This window comes from Patella vulgata, chromosome 3 (genome assembly GCF_932274485.2).
Source record: "Patella vulgata chromosome 3, xgPatVulg1.2, whole genome shotgun sequence".
NCBI classification, from domain to species: Eukaryota; Metazoa; Mollusca; class Gastropoda; family Patellidae; genus Patella; species Patella vulgata.
Window position 1 is genome coordinate 26996533 of NC_065881.2, and position 21596 is coordinate 27018128.

At 35.9% G+C, this 21596-nt stretch overlaps 1 protein-coding gene and 1 long non-coding RNA gene across 4 annotated transcripts in view; both read left to right on the forward strand.

Annotated features, from left to right (window-relative positions):
- LOC126816897 (transport and Golgi organization protein 6 homolog) overlaps positions 1–21596 on the forward strand; it is a 146182-nt gene that overhangs the window by 110804 nt on the left and 13782 nt on the right. For all 3 annotated transcript variants that reach the window (XM_050543700.2, XM_050543702.2, XM_050543701.2), the window contains 5 exons: positions 474–689; positions 12466–12591; positions 12788–12976; positions 19258–19921; positions 20553–20704. In XM_050543700.2, coding sequence (XP_050399657.1) covers positions 474–689; positions 12466–12591; positions 12788–12976; positions 19258–19921; positions 20553–20704 — 1347 coding nt within the window. The remainder of the gene's footprint in view (positions 1–473; positions 690–12465; positions 12592–12787; positions 12977–19257; positions 19922–20552; positions 20705–21596) is intronic.
- Positions 697–2848, forward strand: LOC126816930 (uncharacterized). Its single transcript, XR_007678672.2, has 3 exons — positions 697–1708; positions 2230–2311; positions 2700–2848. It is a non-coding gene; the product is annotated as an uncharacterized LOC126816930 (long non-coding RNA).

The following is a 21596-nucleotide window of genomic DNA, read 5'->3' on the forward strand; positions in this document are numbered from 1 at the left end:
TTACTATTACAGCACCAATATACTGAAGTTAGAAATTTGTTTTAATTAAATCCTGTTAACCTTTGTAATAATCATAAAATCAGAGGCGGATCCTCTGATATCAGCCAAATAGCTCTTGGAATGGCTACAGATGCAAGGAAATGAAAGATAATTTTTTAGCAGGGATCCCCCCCCCCCCCAACCCCCCTCTCAGCGGCGTGCCCTGTCTCCGTGGTCAGTGCCCTCATTTTGCGGCGCCCCCCCCCCCTTTTCAAAATTCCTAGATCCGCCCCTGAAAATGGTTGTTTTGATTTATTTACCCTTACTTACCTATATAAATATATATTTGTACATGCACAGTATCTGGGGCGAAAAGAGGGATCTTCGCTTAGAGGGTTTGTGAAAAGAACATGGCATTGGCCTCTGTATTGTTAATTAGCATAAAGCAGTAAATGTATATAATGTATAGTGAACAATCCCAATTTTATTTTCAGAATTTGACGGATATACTCAAATTAGAAACTGGAACCATGTCTGGCAGTAGTCAACTTGAAAGTGAGCAGAAGTTATTAAATATTGAAGATCAACAAGTCCAGCAAATAGAGAGTATCCAAAAACGGCTTATGATATTAAATTTATTAGCTACACTCTCTAATTCTCTAGATTCATCTTGTATGCAAAGTAATGAACAAATATTAAAATTTGTGAAGGTATGTTTTAATTGCTGAATATATGTCATATAAGACGGGGAAGATGCACAGTGTGTAGAACTGATCTCTGATTATTGACTAACTGGGTTCTATATTAGAATATCCTTAAATTAAGTAGAATATGTTAATTGTGGTTACTATTCATGGAAACTTGTGAGAAATATACGTGTTGTCAGTAGTCAATTAAATCTGCCAGTACTTGCACAGTGCGTTAGTATTCCTATAAAATGGTCAGTAATAATGATAAGGTGAGTATTTAAGTTAATCGGTAAGTATTCCTCACTTATGTGAGTATGTAAAAATAATGGAGTAATTAAACATACGTGAGTTAATCCGAACATATCGCTAGTCAGGCATGTGTGGGAGAAACTGCCAAACCCGCGACTAATGAAGAAAGCGTCACTATTGAGGCTACTGTTCACTATCTATATGAAACTGCCAGTTATCTTTGATCTGCGTTTGTAACTGGAACCAACGTCAGTAGAGCGTGAAATCACTAACTATATAAATTTCGGGTGAGTTTTTAATAAGTGATTAGTATCGGTTAACCCTGTCAACTCATCCCTTCTTAAAACTAATAAGATCGATTTCCGGCGATCGATAAATTCATCACGTCATATCCGAAAAAGTATTCATAGTGAAGGAATATAATTTATATCATTCGAAAGCCACAAAAATTCCCTTTGAAATTAGACTAACGAGTGACTATTCAACATAGAAGTAGTCTGGAATCTAGCAAAGATGGATAACTCTCTGAGCGTAAACAAATGACGTTGTGTTATTTATATATAGCAGAAGTCCTATTATTTTGTGTACTTATAGCCGTAAAAATTTAGTTTATTGTGTCTGAAAGAGAAAGTATTAAACTAAGAATATAAGTGTTGTTAAGTTTTACATTGATTAGACACGTCTGATCTTGAATATGTGAGCGATGCCGATGAAGTTCAAAGAGCAAAGAGGTGACCTAGATTCGGCCGACAAAGAATTTGTCAACAAGAGAATCGATCCCGATTAGATGAGTGAGTTTTGTTTACTAATTTACTTTTGACATCTGAAACAAATGTAAGCTTGATATAATTATTTAATTGCAGATTCTATGCCCATTTCTAGCATGAAATATCTATTTAGCATCGAATTATCGGTAAATTATCCCAAATATGTAGGCCTAAACTGTAATGGCATTTTGACAGCTAGTCGGCCACGTCATATGTACGTATGGCTGGACTTGATGAAGAGCAGATGTTTTCTATTTCAATTAGACTATTGACATGAAATGTAGAAACCCACGTTTTGTATTAAATTTCAAAGGCTTGGTCACTAATTATTGTCAGTTTGCGTTTGTTTTCTTTCGTTCCATCTAGGGGTTGGGCCGTTGTTGGGACTAGGCTTAGGCTAAACCACTACTGTATTATAAGTTATATCTCTGTATATCATAAATATCATAAATGCCAAATGAAAGCTTGCCTGACTAGCCTTCTGTGTTCTACATGTACCCTATGTTGATCAAAGTGTCTTATTTAATTTTATTTTATTTTTTTAGGCCTTCAACCTCAGCTGAAGATACTACACGATAATGATAGTTTTAGGCCTAATGGTACTGATACAAGCACTGATTTGGATGAGTGAGTTTTCTTTGTTATGTATAAACTCAAACGTCTAAATGCTCTACAGCTTTAGATTGTATGCCTAGATCTACTAGGATAAAATATTGATTTATGATCTTCCTCTTTCCAATTAACCGACGTGGTTTCTCCTTGTCAGTGGTGCAGAACGGAGGGCTTGACAAGGACAGCTGTCTAGTCCTTCGGATGAGATGAAAAACCGAGGTCCCGTGTATACATTGGAATGCACGTAAAAGATTCCTTGGCAGTTGGAATTCGATATAAGAGTAGGCGATAGTGCCGCTGCCCGGGCAAAATTTCCCTCATAGCACACTGTATAGGAGCAGAACAGTAGGACGTTAAACCCCATTTCATTTCATTTCATTTCTTTCCAATTATTTTACCAAAGGTTACTCATTTTACTGAATATTAGCACAGAAGAATGAAAGCATGAACAGTGTATAGACACAGAGCCCAATATACCAAAGTTTACTCCGAGACCTGGAGGGAACTGGAGTTTTGTGAGTTGGCAGTTGGCACAATGGAACTTGATCTGTTTGAAGGGTGAAAACTGGATATTTTTTTGTCATTGCTGTATTTATTGTTAATAATATAATTATTGATTGTTGCATGAATTTCCTAGACCTGTGTACATGTATCTACTTGATTGTATGTATTCCTTCTGAATTTTTCTTATCAGCCTTGTGGCTACTTTCATATTTTGGTGCAAAAAGTGCTATTGTCTTTGGGATGGTGTTTATATAATTACTTTATGGCAAATGCTGTAGTATTTTGCATAATAGCAGCTGTGGGTAACATTTTAACAGCAAAAGAATAAAAATACTAATTTTGGGGGCATAAGTGAGTATGTCAAGTCAAAGATCAATAGTGGGTTCAAAGGTCAATAATAGATCAAAGTCAAAGGTCATTTGCATAATTACTTAATTATGTCTTTATTTTTTGTCCTATTAAAATGGGTTCGTCCGTCTGTCTGTCCGTCACACTTTTTGGGAAACAATAACTCTCTTTCTAATTGAGCTAGAATGTTCAAACTTGGTGTAGGTGTTTATTAGGCCAATACCTTGATGGAGTTCAAAGATGAGCATTTTCTGCTTAGGGTAAGCAGAGATAAGCAATTTGATTGGTTGATGCTTTGGGACACGACTTTAGTTCTAATTAAGTGATAGTGATGAAACTTGGTGTATAGTTGCATTACATCAATACCTTGATTAAGTTCGATAATGAGCATGTTCTGCTCAGGGTAAGCAGAGCGATAAGCAATTTGATTGGTCGAGACTTTAGAACACAATAACTCTCCTTCTAATTGAGGTAGAATGTTCAAACTTCCCCGACAGCACACCACATTTGGCACAGATATGGCCCATATCTGGCAACCGATTTTTGATGTATTTGTCAATGGTGGAATTACTATTTTTAATGAATAATGGATTTAAAGAAGATACATTATACCGATTTCAAATTGTATAATTTAATTACCTGGGACGTGAATTGCCGATTTTTGATGTATTTGTCAATGGTGGAATTACTATTTTTAATGGATAATAATACTTACGACATGGTAACGTGAGCATCTATGGGTGTGCATTTTTTTTTTATATTCACCTTTTTTATTTGTATTTCATATGTAAATAATCGTAATCAAAATGAAATGATCGGATAAACAGCTCGCGGGAAATTAAACGGTTTATCTAATAGTTAAACAACGTAGATAAATTAACTGGGTGTTGATCTTATATACTCATCTCGGGAAATTAAACTTCTCATCTAATAAGTAAACATAGTAGATAAGTGAACGGGTCGTCCATTTATAAACCCCTCTCGGAGAATTTACCATTAAATTAAACCATAGTACTAACTAAGCCATTTTTATATGCCCACATTTTCATGTGGACGTATATTGTCGTTGCCCCTGTCAGTCCATCCGTTCATAGAGTGGTTCAATGGTCAATTATTTGTCCTTATATAAACATGCACAGTTATCTGCCTGACTGCACTGTCCGTGAGATTTTCTGAAGTGAGCGGAATGTAGTTTCGCGCACGTGAATTTTGATGTCGAAGCAAATATACATCATAAATAGCATTCCACGTGGTATTATACAAACATGTATTGGTATATAAAGCCAAGTAAAAATACACTCATTACGCGCTTCGACTTTCGTGTTTATTTAATAGCGAACGTGAGCAAACATTTCTATTGCACTCTTCGAGTTAATTTTTGATTTGGGCGATTTCGGTACAGAGCTAGCTGTAATAGCTTTGTTTCATTTCTAACTTTTTAATCCATGAGCGTGGCAAGATAAACTCATTACAACATTTTGGGATTACTTTTATAAAGAAATGATTCGCATGAAGGTTAATAATGAAAATAAAAAAACAATTGGCAGGTAAAAAAAATGGTTGCAAGTCCAAACCTTTTAGGAAGAATGAAGTAATTTTTATGGTGTCGAAAGATACACAGCAGAATGTCATAATTTGGTCATGGAACTTAAAAATCTAAACGTTTCGAATGGTAACATAGCAGCGCATATAACCGCATGTTTGGCTGTCGCGGGACTAACATCTAACTACACTCCTTCAAAATCTACAGTTAAAAGAATATCATGTGAGCGTGTCGGTGTATCTTTAAAACATGTTTCGGAAACCTTAAAGTCGGTGAAAAATACCACCCTTTATACTGACGAAACTACAAAATTTAAATAGGTTGTGTGTACAGGCGATTACAATTAATAGATTAATTAATCATCTTTGGGAAACTTGTATTTCTGTGGTATAATAGCTGACATGATAACATTGATTGTTATAAAAATATCTGAACAGACAGATATATGGTTATACTGTAAAAGTACATGTATATGATTTAATGATGTTGCAAAAGACAACATTCGGTAGCAAATGCAGCTCTAACATACAGACATACTCATTCAGAGGGCATTGGTCACGATGAAATGTGTTTTGGTAAATGTTATTGAGCACTTTGAATGCCTGTATAAATGAATGCGACATAGAACAGATAACATAAATATTCGTGATAACATTGATTGTTATAAAAATATCTGAACAGACAGATATATGTATATATGTATATGATTTAATGATGTTGCAAAAGACAACATTCGGTAGAAAATGCAGCTCTAACATACAGATATACTCATTCAGAGGGCATTGGTCACGATGAAATGTGTTTTGGTAAATGTTATTGAGCGCTTTGAATGCCTGTATAAATGAATGCGACATAGAACAGATAACATAAATATTCGTGTGTAAATGCTACCATACCACACGAGAGAACGTGGTCCTAATTTTGAATTTTTTGTTAATATAAATTATCTTTTATGTTGTATTTACCCCTCCACACTATACCAAATGCGAATTCAAATCTCCCTGAATCTCGATCGTTATTTTATTTGTAATACTTATAGAATATCGTCCCCATACTTTATCCTACAATGTGTTCTTTTTTCATAACAGACATCATATGGCACTATATAGTTATTTATCTGTGGGACAAAAAATAAAGTGTTAAATTAATAGATTTATAGAGGTCTTTATTCCTCACTCTCCGCATTACAATATGCCATTATATTTTCCTCGTACTTTATCCGACAATTTATTTTTCATAACAAACATCATACTGCACAATATTTTTTTATCTTTGGGACTAACATTAAACTGTTACATTATTAGATTTATAGACGTCTCTCTCCCTCTCTCTTTCGCTCCCGCTGTGTAACATGCCATTATAAACAGACCCGGTGTCTGTGGGTATACAGAAATGAAATCACTGCTCTTTTTAATACATGCATTAGGCTAATCTTTAAGCAATTCATGTCAAACGTCGATCTTTTCATATCCAGCTAAACTTGTATTTTAACTTCCACTGTAGCATTATAAACAGTTAATATTAAGACATTTGAAGGCGTGGGTATATTGTTAAAACAACTAAGCGTTTGCACATGCGCACACATGTCAAATTCAGTCGTCCATCAAGTGTATTCCGTTTCTTCACAGCAAGGAAATAAACAATGTTTTCTGACTGCGATAAATGAATTTCGTTTCCCGGGAGTACGATTCAGTTTTATGGCTACCAAGGGACATAACTCTTATTCTCACCAAGAGTTATCTGCCTTGATTATGGAAGCCGGGTAGATTTTGAAGCATTTATAACATTATTTCTAAATTGTTATATCCTCAAAAATCCAATGTGGTCAAACTTCCATTGTTGATGAATGAAGTTTTTATGGTAAGTCTTATCATGTAATGTTAAAATAATCCCAAAATAGTGTCTGTTTTTTGTTAAAAAAAATTGAGTATAAACCACTCTACCGTTCGTCCACAATTGTTTGTGAACACTCTACAGGTCACAATTTTTATCCGATTTCCATGAAACTTGAAATATAGGTTTATTCCCCTCAGATCTCGGTTTCTTTCGATATTGGCATGTATTGGACTGTAACTTCATGGATTATGACCCCTGATTGCACGAAAAATCATGTTTTTAGCTTTTTATCCGATTTGGTTTAAACTTGAAATGTATGTTTATAACCCACAGATCTGTTTGATATTCGCACATATTGGACCATAACTTCCTGAATTATGGGCACTGATTGTACGAAAAATCGCGTTTTTAGCTTGTGGGCCCTATAGAAGTCACAATTTTTATCCGATTTCAAAAAATGTTTGAATATATCACCGTTACACTGTAATGTTTGATGAGTTTGATGGCATAGATTTAGGATCGGAAGGGCGTTGTCTGGGCCAATCAGCAAAGGAGTTGTGTGGACAGCATGACAACAGGCGGAGTTTATTTATATTTTTGGAGGGTTTTAAAACTCGATTATATTCGTTCAAAATCAATTCATCGACAATATTTTGATCATATTTATAAACTAGAGATGCCCCGCTTTACAACGATGCCAATTGTTATGCAAGAGGAATGACCGGTCGTCCCACTGCGAGCGAAGAAAAACAACTAATTTCGCTGAGAATTATAAGAAATAGGACAGATTTCAGAATACGGTACTCTTACAAAACATTCAAATACAGGTGTTTTAAAATGTTTTATTGCTATTTTGATCTTCTGTGTCGATAGACAATATATTTCTAAACTCATTTTTGTAAAAATCTCAATTTCGTTCAAAATCAATATTTTCACTTATTTTGTCTTTATCTCATTAATGATTCTCGCGCATTCCGACTCATTTAGATGCGGCCGGTCATAAATTATTCTAATGCGTATTTATTAACAACAAATTATATTATATCATATCAATGAAGACCGTGCGTTTATGTAGGTTCAAGAGTTTTTTTGAGAATCGTTCTTTCGTTCGCTGAGTTTTACGCCCACCTGATATCGTAGACAAGTTATTGTGTGTGAGTTAGTTCTATTTTACGTCCGCTTCCACTGAGGTGAATTATTGTGAATCAAATTGCCAAGTATAAGTTCAATAATAATAAACATAACAGAATGAAACATTTCAGACAAAGAACGAATAGTAATAATAATAACAAAAGTCAAACATATAGCTGTTATACATATTTGACATCAGCGAAACATACTACAGATTTTGATAATACAATTAAATAAAAATGAATTAGAAATATATACATTACTTACATAAATCATTCAGTCAATGGACATGAATAAGGTTTGTAAACTGTTTGATTGGTTCGTAGACTATAGCTACAATCAAGGTGGAAACCCTATGGATTAACCCATGGTAGAGTAGAACAGAACGAGTACACCGGGGATACTGAGGATGATCCACATGATGGTGAGCTTTTTTCTATGTATCTGGAACTGAATCGGGACTTCGAACAAGAATTGACATTCTTCAAGCGCCAGTTTTCGACTTGTATAGAAGTGTTCCTCATTATGTCTCCTGAAGTGAGGCAGATGTTCCCTTCTGTCGAAGCTCTTCTCATCTCACACTGCTGAACCCTGCTAGTTCCTGCTCAGATGGGCGATCCTTCAGCACTCTGCGCTGTATCAAAACTTGGCTGCGCAACTCCATGACGCAAAACCGACTGAACCACTTGAGGGCATGTGTGGTGCATAATGACCCCCTTCATGTCGCCAAGATATTCAAAGAGAACAGTCCTAATCGTAGAACAATTAACTTAACTTCATGAACAATTAATATTTATGCAGCTTTGATGTAGGTAGTCAATTTTTCCATATTGTCATCATATTACCCCTAGTTACAGCCTTCATCGAAATAACACTGGTACAGTAAACTGTTCGTAATTATTTATTTCGTTTGGTAATCAAATGTTTCAGGTTCCAGGGTTCGTCCGCCCCCCCCCCCCAAAAAAAGTTAAGACAAATCCACGCCCTTGTACGCAAATAGTGTAAACATCTGGTAAATCAATGTTGTGGACCCTCTAGAGGTCACAATTTTGATTGATTTCGATGAAACGTGAAATACATGTTTATAACGCAAAGATATTGGTTCATATTTGCGCATATTGGATCATAACTTGCTGAATTATGGCCCTTGTTTGAACAATTTTTATCCGATTTAAAAAAAACGTGTGAATATATCACCATTACCCACTAAGATCTTCCTTTTGATAATTGCGGATACCAAAACATAACTTCCTGGATTATGGCCCCTGACTTCCATTGTTGATGAATGAAGTTTTTATGGTAAGTCTTATCATATAATGTTAAAATTATCCCGAAGTAGTGTCTGTTTGTTGTTAATAAAAATTGAGTATGAATCACTCTCCTGTTCGTCCACAATTGTTTGTAAAAACTGTACAGGTCACAATTTTTATCTGATATCAATGAAACTTGAAATATAGGTTTATCACCCTAAGATCTCTGTTCCTTTCGATATTGGCATGTATCGGACTGTAACTTCATGGATTATGGCCCCTGATTGTACAAAAAATCACATTTTTAGCTTGTGAACACTGTAAAGGTCACAATTTTTTATACGCCCACATTGAAATGTGGTCGTATATTGTCGTCGCCCCCGTCCGTCCGTCCGTCCGTCCGTTGGTCCGTCCGTCCGTCCGATTGACTTTAAATTTATACACAGTGTTTAAGGTCATGAGACGAACAAGCCTATTGATTTTCAGCGATTTCCGATAATTACTGCCAGAGTTATGGCCCTTGATCACTTCAAAAAATCTTGTGGACGCTCTAGAGGCCAAAGTTAATATCCGATTGACTTTAAATTTATACACAGTGTTTAAGGTCATGAGACGAAGAAGCCTATTGATTTTCAGCGATTTTCCGATAATTACTGCCAGAGTTATTGCCCTTGATCACTTCAAAAAACCTTGTGGATGCTCTAAAGGCTTAAGTTAATATCTGATTGACTTTAAATTTATACACAGTGTTTGAGGTCACGAGACGAAGAATCCTATTGATTTTCAAAGATTTCTGATAATTACTGCCAAAGTTATGGCCCTTGATCACTTTGAAAAATCTTGTGGACGCTCTAGAGGCCAAAGTTAATATCCGATTGACTTCAGATTGATACACAGAGTTTGAGATCTTGAGACGAACAAGTATATTGATTTTCAATGAATTTTTATGACTTGGAACAGCTAAATCCATGATACAGTATTAAAAGTTTTGTATACAAAACGTTAGCATGGGGCAAAACTTTATAAAAACCAAACAAATTCTAATGGTTTTCTGTATTAGATTTTAGTGTATTATAAATGTTTCATTACTGAAAAAAGTAAAAATATGCGACAACTCTTGTTGACTGCTCGGACGATTTAGCTGCTGTGGGCGTATGTTTCGTTGCCTGGCAACCTATCTTATCCAATTTGGTTTAAACTTGAAATGTATGCTTATAGCCCAAAGATCTTGGTTTCTTTTGATATTCGCGCATATTGGATCGTAACTTCCTGAATTATGGCCCCTGATTGTACGAAAAATTAGCTTGTGGACCCTATAGAGGACATAATTTTTATCCGATTAAAAAAAAAACGTATTATTATATCACCGCTACACCCAAGGATGCCTGAGTTCGAATTTCGTGAAAATCGGCCCAAAACTGACAAAATGGCCGCCCCTCGTTCTCAAATAGCGTAAAAATATGGTATATCAAGGTTGTGGACCCTATAGAGGTCACAATTTTTATCCGATTTTGTTGAAACTTGAAATGTAAGTTTATAACCCAAAGATCTCGGTTCCTTTCGATATTCGCGCATATCGGACTGTAACTTCCAGAATTATGGCCCCTGATTGTACGAAAAATCGAGTTTTTAGCTTGTGGACCCTATAGAGGTCATAATTTTTATCCGATTAAAAAAAAACCTATTATTATATCACCGTTACACCCTAAGGACGGCTGAGTTTGAATTTGGTGAAAATCAGCCCAAAACTGACAGACAAAATGCCTGCCCCTCGTTCTCAAATAGCTTAAAAATATGGTATATCAAGGTTGTAGACCCTATAGAGGTCACAATTTTTATCCGATTTTGTTGAAACTTGAAATGTAAGTTTATAACCCAAAGATCTCGGTTCCTTTCGATATTCGCGCATATCGGACTGTAACTTCCAGAATTATGGCCCCTGATTGTACGAAAAATCGAGTTTTTAGCTTGTGGACCCTATAGAGGTCATAATTTTTATCCGATTAAAAAAAAACCTATTATTATATCACCGTTACACCCTAAGGACGGCTGAGTTTGAATTTGGTGAAAATCAGCCCAAAACTGACAGACAAAATGCCTGCCCCTCGTTCTCAAATAGCTTAAAAATATGGTATATCAAGGTTGTAGACCCTATAGAGGTCACAATTTTTATCCGATTTTGTTGAAACTTGAAATTTAAGTTTATAACCCAAAGATCTCTGTTCATTTCAATATTTGCGCACATTGAATTGTAATTTCCTGGATTATGGCCCTTGATTGTAGGGAAAATCACTTTCTTTTTAGCTTGTTCTCTATCCATCTCTCAAAAATGTGGGCGTATCCTGCTTGGCAGCCGCTGGTTATCTGATTTTGATGAAAGTTAAAAGATACCTTTATATTCTAAAAATCTCAGTCCCTTTTGATATTTGCGCATTTCAGACCATAACTTTCTGGATTGTGGCCATTGAGTGTACGAAAAATCGTTTTTGTTTTTTAGCTTGTGCTCTATCCATCTTTTGCAAAATCTTGGCGCATCCTGTCTGGCAGCCGCTGGTTGTAATTTTCAAACGATTTTTATCAATTATCAAACAATGTTTTGAAAGTAAACTATATGCATACTTTCTAGTGCTACAAACCCCGTTTTAAATGATACCAGTCTTACTGTGTAACATAACAATACACATTGCACCATTTTTCTTGGAGACACACGTTCAGTTGTCTTTTACACAATACGGCAGTTAACTGGCATCCTTTATTTCCCCTTAGTCAAGAATATTAATAAATAATTTATTAATAATAATTAATTCAGGATATAGTGGCGATTTAACAGAAAAGTCACAATTTAACTGATACTAATCCCTTATCAAAAAACTTACCAGAAATTTATATTGTTCATGATTTCACACTCTACTGATGTCAGTTCCAGTTAATGACGCAAAGATAACAGGCGGTTTCACCCAGATAGTGAACTATAGCCCAATAGTGACGCTTTCTTAATTAGTCACACATTTGCCAGTTTCTCCCGCAGTCGCCTGACTAGTGATATGTTCGGATTAACTCATGTTTGTTTAATTACTGACGTTATTTTTACTTACTGTCAAAAGTAAGGAATACTAACCAATTAACTTAAATACTCACCTTATGATTATTACTGACCATCTATAGGAATACTAACTTACAGTGCAAGTACTGACAGGTTTAAGCAACTACTGACAACTCGTATATTTCTCACGAGTTTCCATGAATAGTAACCACAGTTAACTTAAACTTATTCTGCGTGATTTGAGGATATTCTAACACAGAAGCCAGTTAGTAAAAGCTCAGAGATCAGTTCTACACACTATCCATCCAGCAGTGTAATCTGCCTTTCTTATTAAATATGTAACAAATTGCTTAGTAGTTTTTCGTGAATGTATTACGTACTTATAAATAATGCCTTTTATAGAAGTAAAAATATAAGAGATTGAGATATGACTATTATCAACTCATATTCGAAAAACTAAGCAACTTTTGTACTATATATAGTGGTTTGAAAAAAATCTTGTCTCTGTTTACAGGCTACATTAGAACGAGGCATTGAAGTATGGAAACATACAAAAGATGATGTGTTTCATTTATTTGAAAGTGAATCTCTGTCTATGGCCATGGGTTTACTTACTGCGATTATGACAAACCCCAGACAGGTTAGTACATAGATTTGAGCAGTCGTGTCGAAATTCTTAGTTCCTTTCTTTATGATAGTGTATGATATATAAGATAGTGAAGTAAATAAGATGATATTAACAAGAAAATAAGATGACATTAACATCAAAATAAATCAGGCTATATTAATATTGTATATGGTACAAATAGTTAGAATCTAGATTGATTGTTTTATAGACTACTACTGAAGAAGAAAAGATGAAGATGAATGAATTGCTGCCACTGTTAAATGAGTTATCAATACACCACCCAGAATCTGAGATTCAAGACATGGCTACAGATCTTAGGATTGCTATAGCAACAAGAGAAATAGTTGTATCTGATTTAATGAGGAACAAAACTGCTGAACACAAGCATTATGAAAAGGTAAAATTCATGAAGATCTTCATATTTTATACGGCCACATTCATAATGTGAACATATTATGCTGTTGCCCCTGTCTGTTTGTGTATGGGTCTAAGCATGTGTCTGTGTATCGCGTACAGGCTGCAATTCTTAACAGATCATCTTCAAACTTTGCATACCTATTCCCTATACCCTGAGACGCCCCTGGGGTGTAGGGAGTGATAAGAATATATCCTTCGTATGTCCTGCGTGTCGTAAAAAGCAACACATTGCTTCGGCCCACAATTCAGCTAGATGGGAGGTTAGAGTGGCCCACTCTGATCATTCGGCTTTGGTCGTGTTTAGCTGACGAGGAGGCGCACCTTTCCCATAAATCTGTAATGTATTTATTGCAGTTCTACCTTTGTGTCCTGAGTGCCTACTCTAAAGCAGCGGGTTGGGTCAACCAGATTTCTGGTTATACAGAGTACGAATGATATCAACTTAGCTAAAACCTCTCCTTTTTTGATTGCTAAAGGTCTTGCTGGCTTAGCTGGTGAGCCCAAAAGCGTCAAAAAAATGAGAAATGGTACTCTGTTAGTGGAATGTGCTAAAGAATCACACGCTACTTCATTATTAAAATCAAAAACTTTAGCCAACATTCCGATCAAAGTTGCACCGCATAACTCTCTTAATTCTTCAAGAGGTGTTATTCGGTCTCAGGATTTAGAAGGCAGCTGTGAGGAAGAGATGCTTGAAAATCTCGCCTCACAAGGTGTTACATACGTCAAACGTATTTCCATCAGACGTAATGGTAATATTATCCAAACCAACACCTATATCCTGACCTTTGATAAACCTGATCTTCCTAGGATGATCAAAGCTGGTTTTCTTGCCATACCAGTTTCCCCTTACATCCCAAATCCATTACGTTGTTTCATTGTCAACGCTTTGGACACAGTAAAAACGTATATAAGGGGAAAGCGGTGTGTGCTCAATGTGGACAAGATGGTCACGAAAGTACATCTTATCAACTTAATCACCATTGCATTAACTGCAAAGGGCCTCATTTTGCTTATTTTAGAGAGTGCCCAATATGGAAGAAAGAAAAACAAGTTCAACAGGTCAAAACGGAGAAAAATATATCGTATCCGGAAGTTGGTTGAGGCTGCAACCCCAACATTTCCAATGTCTTTTGCAAATGCAGTCAAGCCGAAGACCACTTCTATTGCTTGCCAAACGCCTGTTGAATTTCCAGCTGCGACAAAAGTTTCCTTGTCAAAACAAACAAAACCTCATATTCCTCCAAAACCCGCAATTGTAACCCTCAGCACTCAGACTGTTTATAAGTCTGGGGATTCTGAGATAGAGGAGATTGTGCCCCCCACTCCTCTACCAAATGGTGGAAATCCACCCAAAACCAACAAAATCAAGGAACGTTCTGATAAAGACGTTCCTCGAAAATTAAATACCTTCCGTAGTAGGAAGGGTGACAAGGATGTTGTTGTTGAAGTACATGACCCCAAACAACATCATAGAAGTCCTGTTAAACCTCCCTGAAAATGGCTAATCCCATTATTCAATGGAATTGTCGTGGTCTTAAACCAAATTTTAATGAAGTTCAAATTTTAATTAAAATTTTTTAAACCTTTAGCTATTTGTCTACAAGAAACTTTTTTAAAGAATTCAGATGTCTTATCTCTCAGACATTTTGTTGCTTATCATCATTTTGCTAATAATGATGGTAGAGCACACAGTGATGTTTCCATTTTCCTTAATGGAAATATTCCGCAGAGTAAAGTCGCTCTCAACTTGCCTTTACAGGCAGTTGCAGTTAGGGTGACTCTACATATTCCTATCACAATCTGCTCTGTATATTTACCACCAAGTTTGCATCTGAACCCCAGAGATCTTGATGACCTCTCCGGTTTTATTATTACGGGAGATTTCAATGGTCATCATTCACACTGGGGGAGTCCAGACAATAACAACAGAGGTAAACAAATAGTGGACTTCATTAACATTAATAATTTGTGTTTGTGAAAGGCTCAATACCACTCTTGTTGTAACTGAATAATATGTCCCAATCTTTATTCTGGTCAACAAATTGTACTATTTTACAATATTCCAATTAATTGGTGATATAAATTTCATCTTAACACACCCCATTTAAAAATTTTGAAAAATTCATCATAATGGTTTGAAACGTCTAACGTAAACCTTTTCAAATGAAACTTCGATTTAAAAATATTTTCGAACCCTCTGGACAAGTAAAATAGGATGTAATGGATAATTTACACACTAGGTAGGACACTTAAACATCTAGTACTTAGATAGAGATATAATTTATTTTCTGGAGCTTTCAAGCCAGCAAGAGTGTTATTGTCCCTTTAAATAATGACTCGCCCACTTATCTACATCCTGCCACAGCTTCTTTTTCTTCCCTCGATCTCACTATTTGCTCTCCGGTCCTGTTTCAGGATTTTACATGGAGAGTAAATGAAGATCTGTGTGGCAGTGATCATTTTCCAATCTTTATAGAAAATAATGGAACCTCTCCTGTTGAACGACTGCAGAGGTGGAAGTTGCATAAGGCTGATTTGGCTCTTTTTGAATCTTTGTGTCTTTTCTCTTCTGACACAAAGGAGCTAGAAGATACAGATGATTCCATCGCCTTATTCACTTCAATTCTTCAAGATGTAGCTGTGCAGGCTATTCCAATAAACCATGGTATAATTTATATAACGATTACAAATCCGCTCTGAAAGAGCGTGATCGTATTTTAAGACGCCTTAAGAATCACCCTTCCAATTCCATGGAGAATCTTGCAACATACAAAATGGTCTGGGCGAAAGCCTGTAGAACTATAAGCCAGGCAAAGAAGTCTTCGTGGCAGGGTTATGTCTCAAGGATAAAATCCTGTACGACTTCTAAATCGATATGGGATAGGATTCGTAGGATTAAAGGTAAAAGTAGTGCATTATCAGTTAACCATCTAAATGGTGATAATACCACCTTAACAACATTTCCTGATATTGCTAACTCTCTGGCCAGTACATTTTCATTCAATTCATCATCCAATTTCTTCTCTGATGCCTTTCGGGGCATTAAACATCAGCAGGAGAACAGGCGACTTAACTTCAAGTCCCACAATGATGAATGTTATAATGATCAATTTTCTCTTCCTGAACTTAGCGATTCTCTTAAACGAGCTCGGGATACTGATTCACTACCAGATTTTAAAACATCTATCTTTTTCTACACTTTTAATATTATTAGATCTTTATAACCAGATTTGGGTTGATGGGTTTTTCCCTCCTTCATTGCTTTAAGTTAAGCCACAATAATTCCCATCTCTAAACCAGGTAAAGATCATTCGAATCCTACCAACTATCGTCCGATCGCTTTAACTAGCTGTAATTGCAAAACCATGGAGAGATTGATCAATCGAAGGCTTGTTTGGAACCTTGAGTCCAACAACTGTATTACTGACCTCCAATGTGGATTTCGGTCACAAAGGAAATGAAATGAAATGAAATGGGGTTTAACTTCCTACTGTTCTGCTCCTATACTGGGCTAATGAAGACGGGCATACGCCATACAGTGTGCTATGAGGGAAATTTTGCCCGGGCAGCGTCACTATCACCTACTCTTATATCGAATTCCAACTGCCAAGGGATCTTTTACGTGCATTCCAATGTATACACGGGGCCTCGGTTTTTCATCTCATCCGAAGGACTAGACAGCTGTCCTTGTTCAGTCCCAAAGGAGCACTCTTGATCATCTCGTTAGATTTGAAACGTTTGTCAGGGATGCTTTCATCCAGAAACAACATTTAGTTGCTATATTTTTATACGCCCACATGGAAATGTGGTCGTATATTGCTGTCGCCCCCGTCCATCGGTCCGTCGCTCCGTCCGTCCATAGTCCACAATTTCTTGTAAACACTCTACAGACTACATATATCATCTGATTGTTTTGAAATTAGTATATGTTGTTTGCATTAGTGAGATGAAGAAGCCTATTTAATTTCAATAACTTCCGTTAATTTCACTTTGTTGCACCTTGTAAACGCTCTAACGACAAAAGTTATCAACCGATCTGTATGACATTTATATGCATCATTTAAATTAGTAAAACAAAGAAGCCTATAGAATTTCAGCAATTTCCGTTAATTACATCTAGAGTTAAGGCCTTGTTTCACTTTGTTGAATGTTGTGAACGCTCTAATGACAACAGTTATCATCCGATCTGTTTGAAATTGATATGCATCATTTAAATTAGTAAAACGAAGAAGCCTATTGAATTTCAGCAATTTCCGTTAATTACGCTGTGAGTTATGGCCCTTGTTTCACTTTGTTGTACCTTGTAAATGCTCTAACGACAAAAGTTATTATCCGATCTGTATGAAATTTATTATATGTATCATTTAAATTAGTAAAATGAACAAGCCTATTGAGTTTCTGAAAATTTCATCTAGAGTTATGGCCCTCGATTTACTTTGTTGAACTTTGTGAACGTTCGAACGACAAAAGTTATCATCCGATCTGTATGAAATTTATATGCATTATTTGAATTAGTAAAACGAAAAAGCCTGTCGAATTTGAACAATTTCTGTAGATTACTTCCAGAGTTACGGACCTTGTTTTAGTTTTTAGAACCTTTAATTCCTCAAACGACGAAAGTTATAATGTCATCTGTCCCCTAATTACCTACAAAAGAATAAATATGTGACAACCCTTGTCGACTGCTCGGACGGTTTAGCTGCTGTGGGCGTATGTTTTGTTGCCTGGCAACCTATCTTTGTTTAGCAAGTTCACTATCCATCTCTTGCAAAATATGGGCGTATCCTGCCTGGCATCCACTGGTTTGATATCAAAAAAAGACTTGTAGGAGATTCTCTATATATATTTCTAATTCATTTATATTTAAGTCTATTATCAAAATCTGTAGTATGTTTCGCTGATTTCAAATATGTATAACATCTATATGTTTGACTTTTGTTATTATTATTACTATTTGTTCTTTGTCTGAAATGTTTCGAAGGAAGGAACGAACGAAGGAACGAACGATGCTCAATAAAATTCTTGAACGTACATAAACGCACGGTCTTCATTAGTATAATATTATATAATTTGTTGTTAATAAATACTCATTTAGAATAATTTGGACTTCTCTCATTTAGGCCAACTCCTAACCTTGTCGGTTGAGAGTTACTTCCCTTTGTCAACTTAGTTTGCAATTAACAATTTATGAGATTGGTCGATAAAAATAGCGCAAACATCAAGGGCGGATAACTTGAAAACGTGTCTCCCCCATAGATTAACCCAGGGGTTAGTAGAGTAGAACAGAATGAAACCACTGGGGATACTGAGGATGTTATTAGACAGAAACTATCGATTTTCAGCATTCTAATACCTTCCATTCCGGACTTACCCCACTTTTGCTGAAAGTCTTTGAATGCAATATTGGCTACAGTTTTCGACAGTCTAGTCATGAGAGGTCAAACCCTATCGATATTCAGCATTCTACAACTTTCCATCCCTTTCATGAGAATATGAACCCTATCAATTTTCAGTTTTCCAAGACTCTCCGTACCAGAGTGATCATGCCTTTGCCGAAAACTTTGTGAACACAATGGAAGCTACAGATTTTAACAAATTTTTTTTCAAATTTTATTTGAAGCATTGGGGTCTTGAGAAGATGAACTCAGCATTCTGTGACTTTCCATTTCAGAGCTATCCCACCTTTGTAGAAAACCTTGTGAACACAATAGGCACTACAGTTTATTACATATTGTTTAAAAATTTGGTCAAAAGCATTGGGGTCATGAGAGGATGAACCCTAGTAATATTCAACGTACTGTGACTTTCCATTTTGGAGTTATCCCCCCTTTGTTGAAAACCTTGTGAACATGATAGATGCTTTAATGATTATCAACAGATTTCTTTCAAAATTGCGGGTAAGCATTGCGGTCATGAAAGGATAAACCCTGTCGATTTTCAGTGCTCTGCGACTTTTCGTTCCGGAATTATCCTCCCTTTGCCAAAAACCTTGTGAAGGCTATAGTTTTTAATAGATTTTTTTCAAATTTGGTGGGAGGCATTTGGGTCATGAGAGGATATATGAACCCTATCAATATAAAGTGTTCTGCAACTTTCTGTTGCAACATCCAATTTTTTATTTCAGATAAGTTGCAGTTGATACATTTTGGAATGGCTCAAGATAATTTGTTATATATTTGGTTTAATTTAGATATCTGGGAGGATTCTTTTAAACTGTTGTTAAGAATATTTATGTTCCAAATTATTTTTGTTTTGTAGTTCTCAAGAGAGAAAACCCAATCGGTGGAGAAACCTTTAATCGAGGTTATTTCTGAGTGTAACACAGAGTCCAAGACTGGAACATCTACAACAGTTAAAGAAACATCAGATTTAATGATATCACAAAGAGTGCAGGAAAAGGCAGACATGCCAGAATCACAAAACAGTCACTCTGATAAACTTTTAAATTTAAAAACCAATAAATTCCTCGAAGACAATAATTTGAATCCTGATAAAATCTTGGAGGTTAACAAATTAACAAATGATAAGGTTAATGAACCACAGACTACAAAACTTGAAGTTTCAAATTTGAGTCCAAATTCTAAATTAGCAGAAGTATTTGAGGAACTGTGTCATCCAGAGATACCTGTCCGAGGTCATGCTTTACTGACATTAGTCAAATTAGTTCAGTCAAAAGATTTAGAAACAATTAATCATCAAGATTCTGTTGCTGAAATATTTGAAAATAATTTGGCCCATACAGACACCTATTTGTATTTACCGTCTGTAAATGGTCTGGTTGCTATGGCAGACATTCTTCCTGATAAAATTATTCCACGATTAGCTCGCGAATTTTCTAATATCACCGAAAATAAATCAACTATTCAGTCTGATCTCAAATTGAAAGTAGGAGAAGCCCTAGTTAAGACATTAAGGGTGTTGGGTAAGTCATAGAAACTACATGCTATTGTTTAAATTTGTCATGTGCAGTATATGTACATACATGTGGATGAATTTTGAAATACACTGCCATGGCTCTCTATGTAATGGTTACCCTAAAATAAATGTCAGTGTACTGTGACATGTTGCCTTGAGTGGCCTTATAAGTTTGAAATGAAATGGGGTGTATGTCTTACTGTTCTGCACTGGCAGGGCTCATGATGACATACCCCACACAGTGTGCTATGAGGGAAATTTTGCCCGGACAGCAGCACTATATGGCCTAGTCTTATTTCCAATTCCAGCTGTCAAGGGTTCCATCTTAACGACTAAACATTGTCTCTTGTCAGGCCCCATTTCTGCACCACTGACAGGGGGGAACCACGCCAGAAAATCCTGATGAACCTTCTCATTCTACTGCAGTGCAGTGTTCTTTACATGGATTATTCAATTACCATGAATGGGTCATTTGGAAGATCTCTACCAAAATTTGAAATTAGTATTTACTTTCAAATTTATGAAATCTTGTGAATTCAGTACTTGAATTTTTTATATGCCAACATGTTAATGTGGATGTACATTACGATCCATCCGTTGTTCCATTGACAAACAGATTATGAACATTTTTTTTTTAGGTGACATGATACCCAAGTATAAGAGTATATTATTACCTGCTGTACTATGTGGTGTTAAGGATTGTGATCCACTGGTTCGAGCTAGTAGTCTTTCAAATCTTACAGAAATATGTTGTTTGCTGAGATTTTCATTGGGAAGTCATATTCATGAGGTAAGACATAGTAGTGTGACTATTTAAGTAAACTATGTAACATGAACAATATATTAAAAATATGGGTTCAGAAATCATCTCCACAAATGTAGAAGTCAACTTTTTTTTCTAAAATTATAATCTTGGGATTTAAAGGGAATTTTGCAAGGATTTATATATTATTCACCAGGGCTCGACAAGCGGACAGGCGAGTTTTACGTCTGACAGGTTTCTAGTAAAAGTACCTTTTGATAGCGACAGTTGTACCGGTACTAATTTTTATTTTACTTCAATTCATAATACCGGTACTCACATATCAAGTCATGTATATTTATTTATTCCTTTTCAAAATGGTTGGGATGTAAGAATTAACTACGAATAAATACTTCGAAAAGCCGCCATTTGCATTGTTTACACATCGTATTTCACACATCCCATCTCTATTGGCCCGGTCGGTGCGGAATTGTAGGACATTAAACCCATTTCATTTATTTCACACATGTACTCTTGTTTTAATTTGTTTGACACTACTTTACAGCAGTATGAACCAGGGATCTTAATCGGCTGTTTTTTGTCGGCTTTAGCCGATTGATCTTTAATCTAGCCGATTGGTAAAACAATGAACCGGCCACTAAGGTATCACAAATCAATCTACTTTCGACCGATTTACAAAGAATTAATTATCGGGCCGATTGGTAAATCCATCAAAGAGTCAATCATTACAATGAATACCTTCGGCTTATTTCATAAATAAACAACTTAATTGAGGTAATCATACCAAGTACTTGAACACCTCGCAGAATGACACCAGAAACGTAAACGAGATTTAAACTGAAAATAGTGATGGCGGCGTTGACCTTGAACTTCAAGCAAGCACGTCGTCAATGAAAGTTCCAAAAGCCGGAGATCCGAC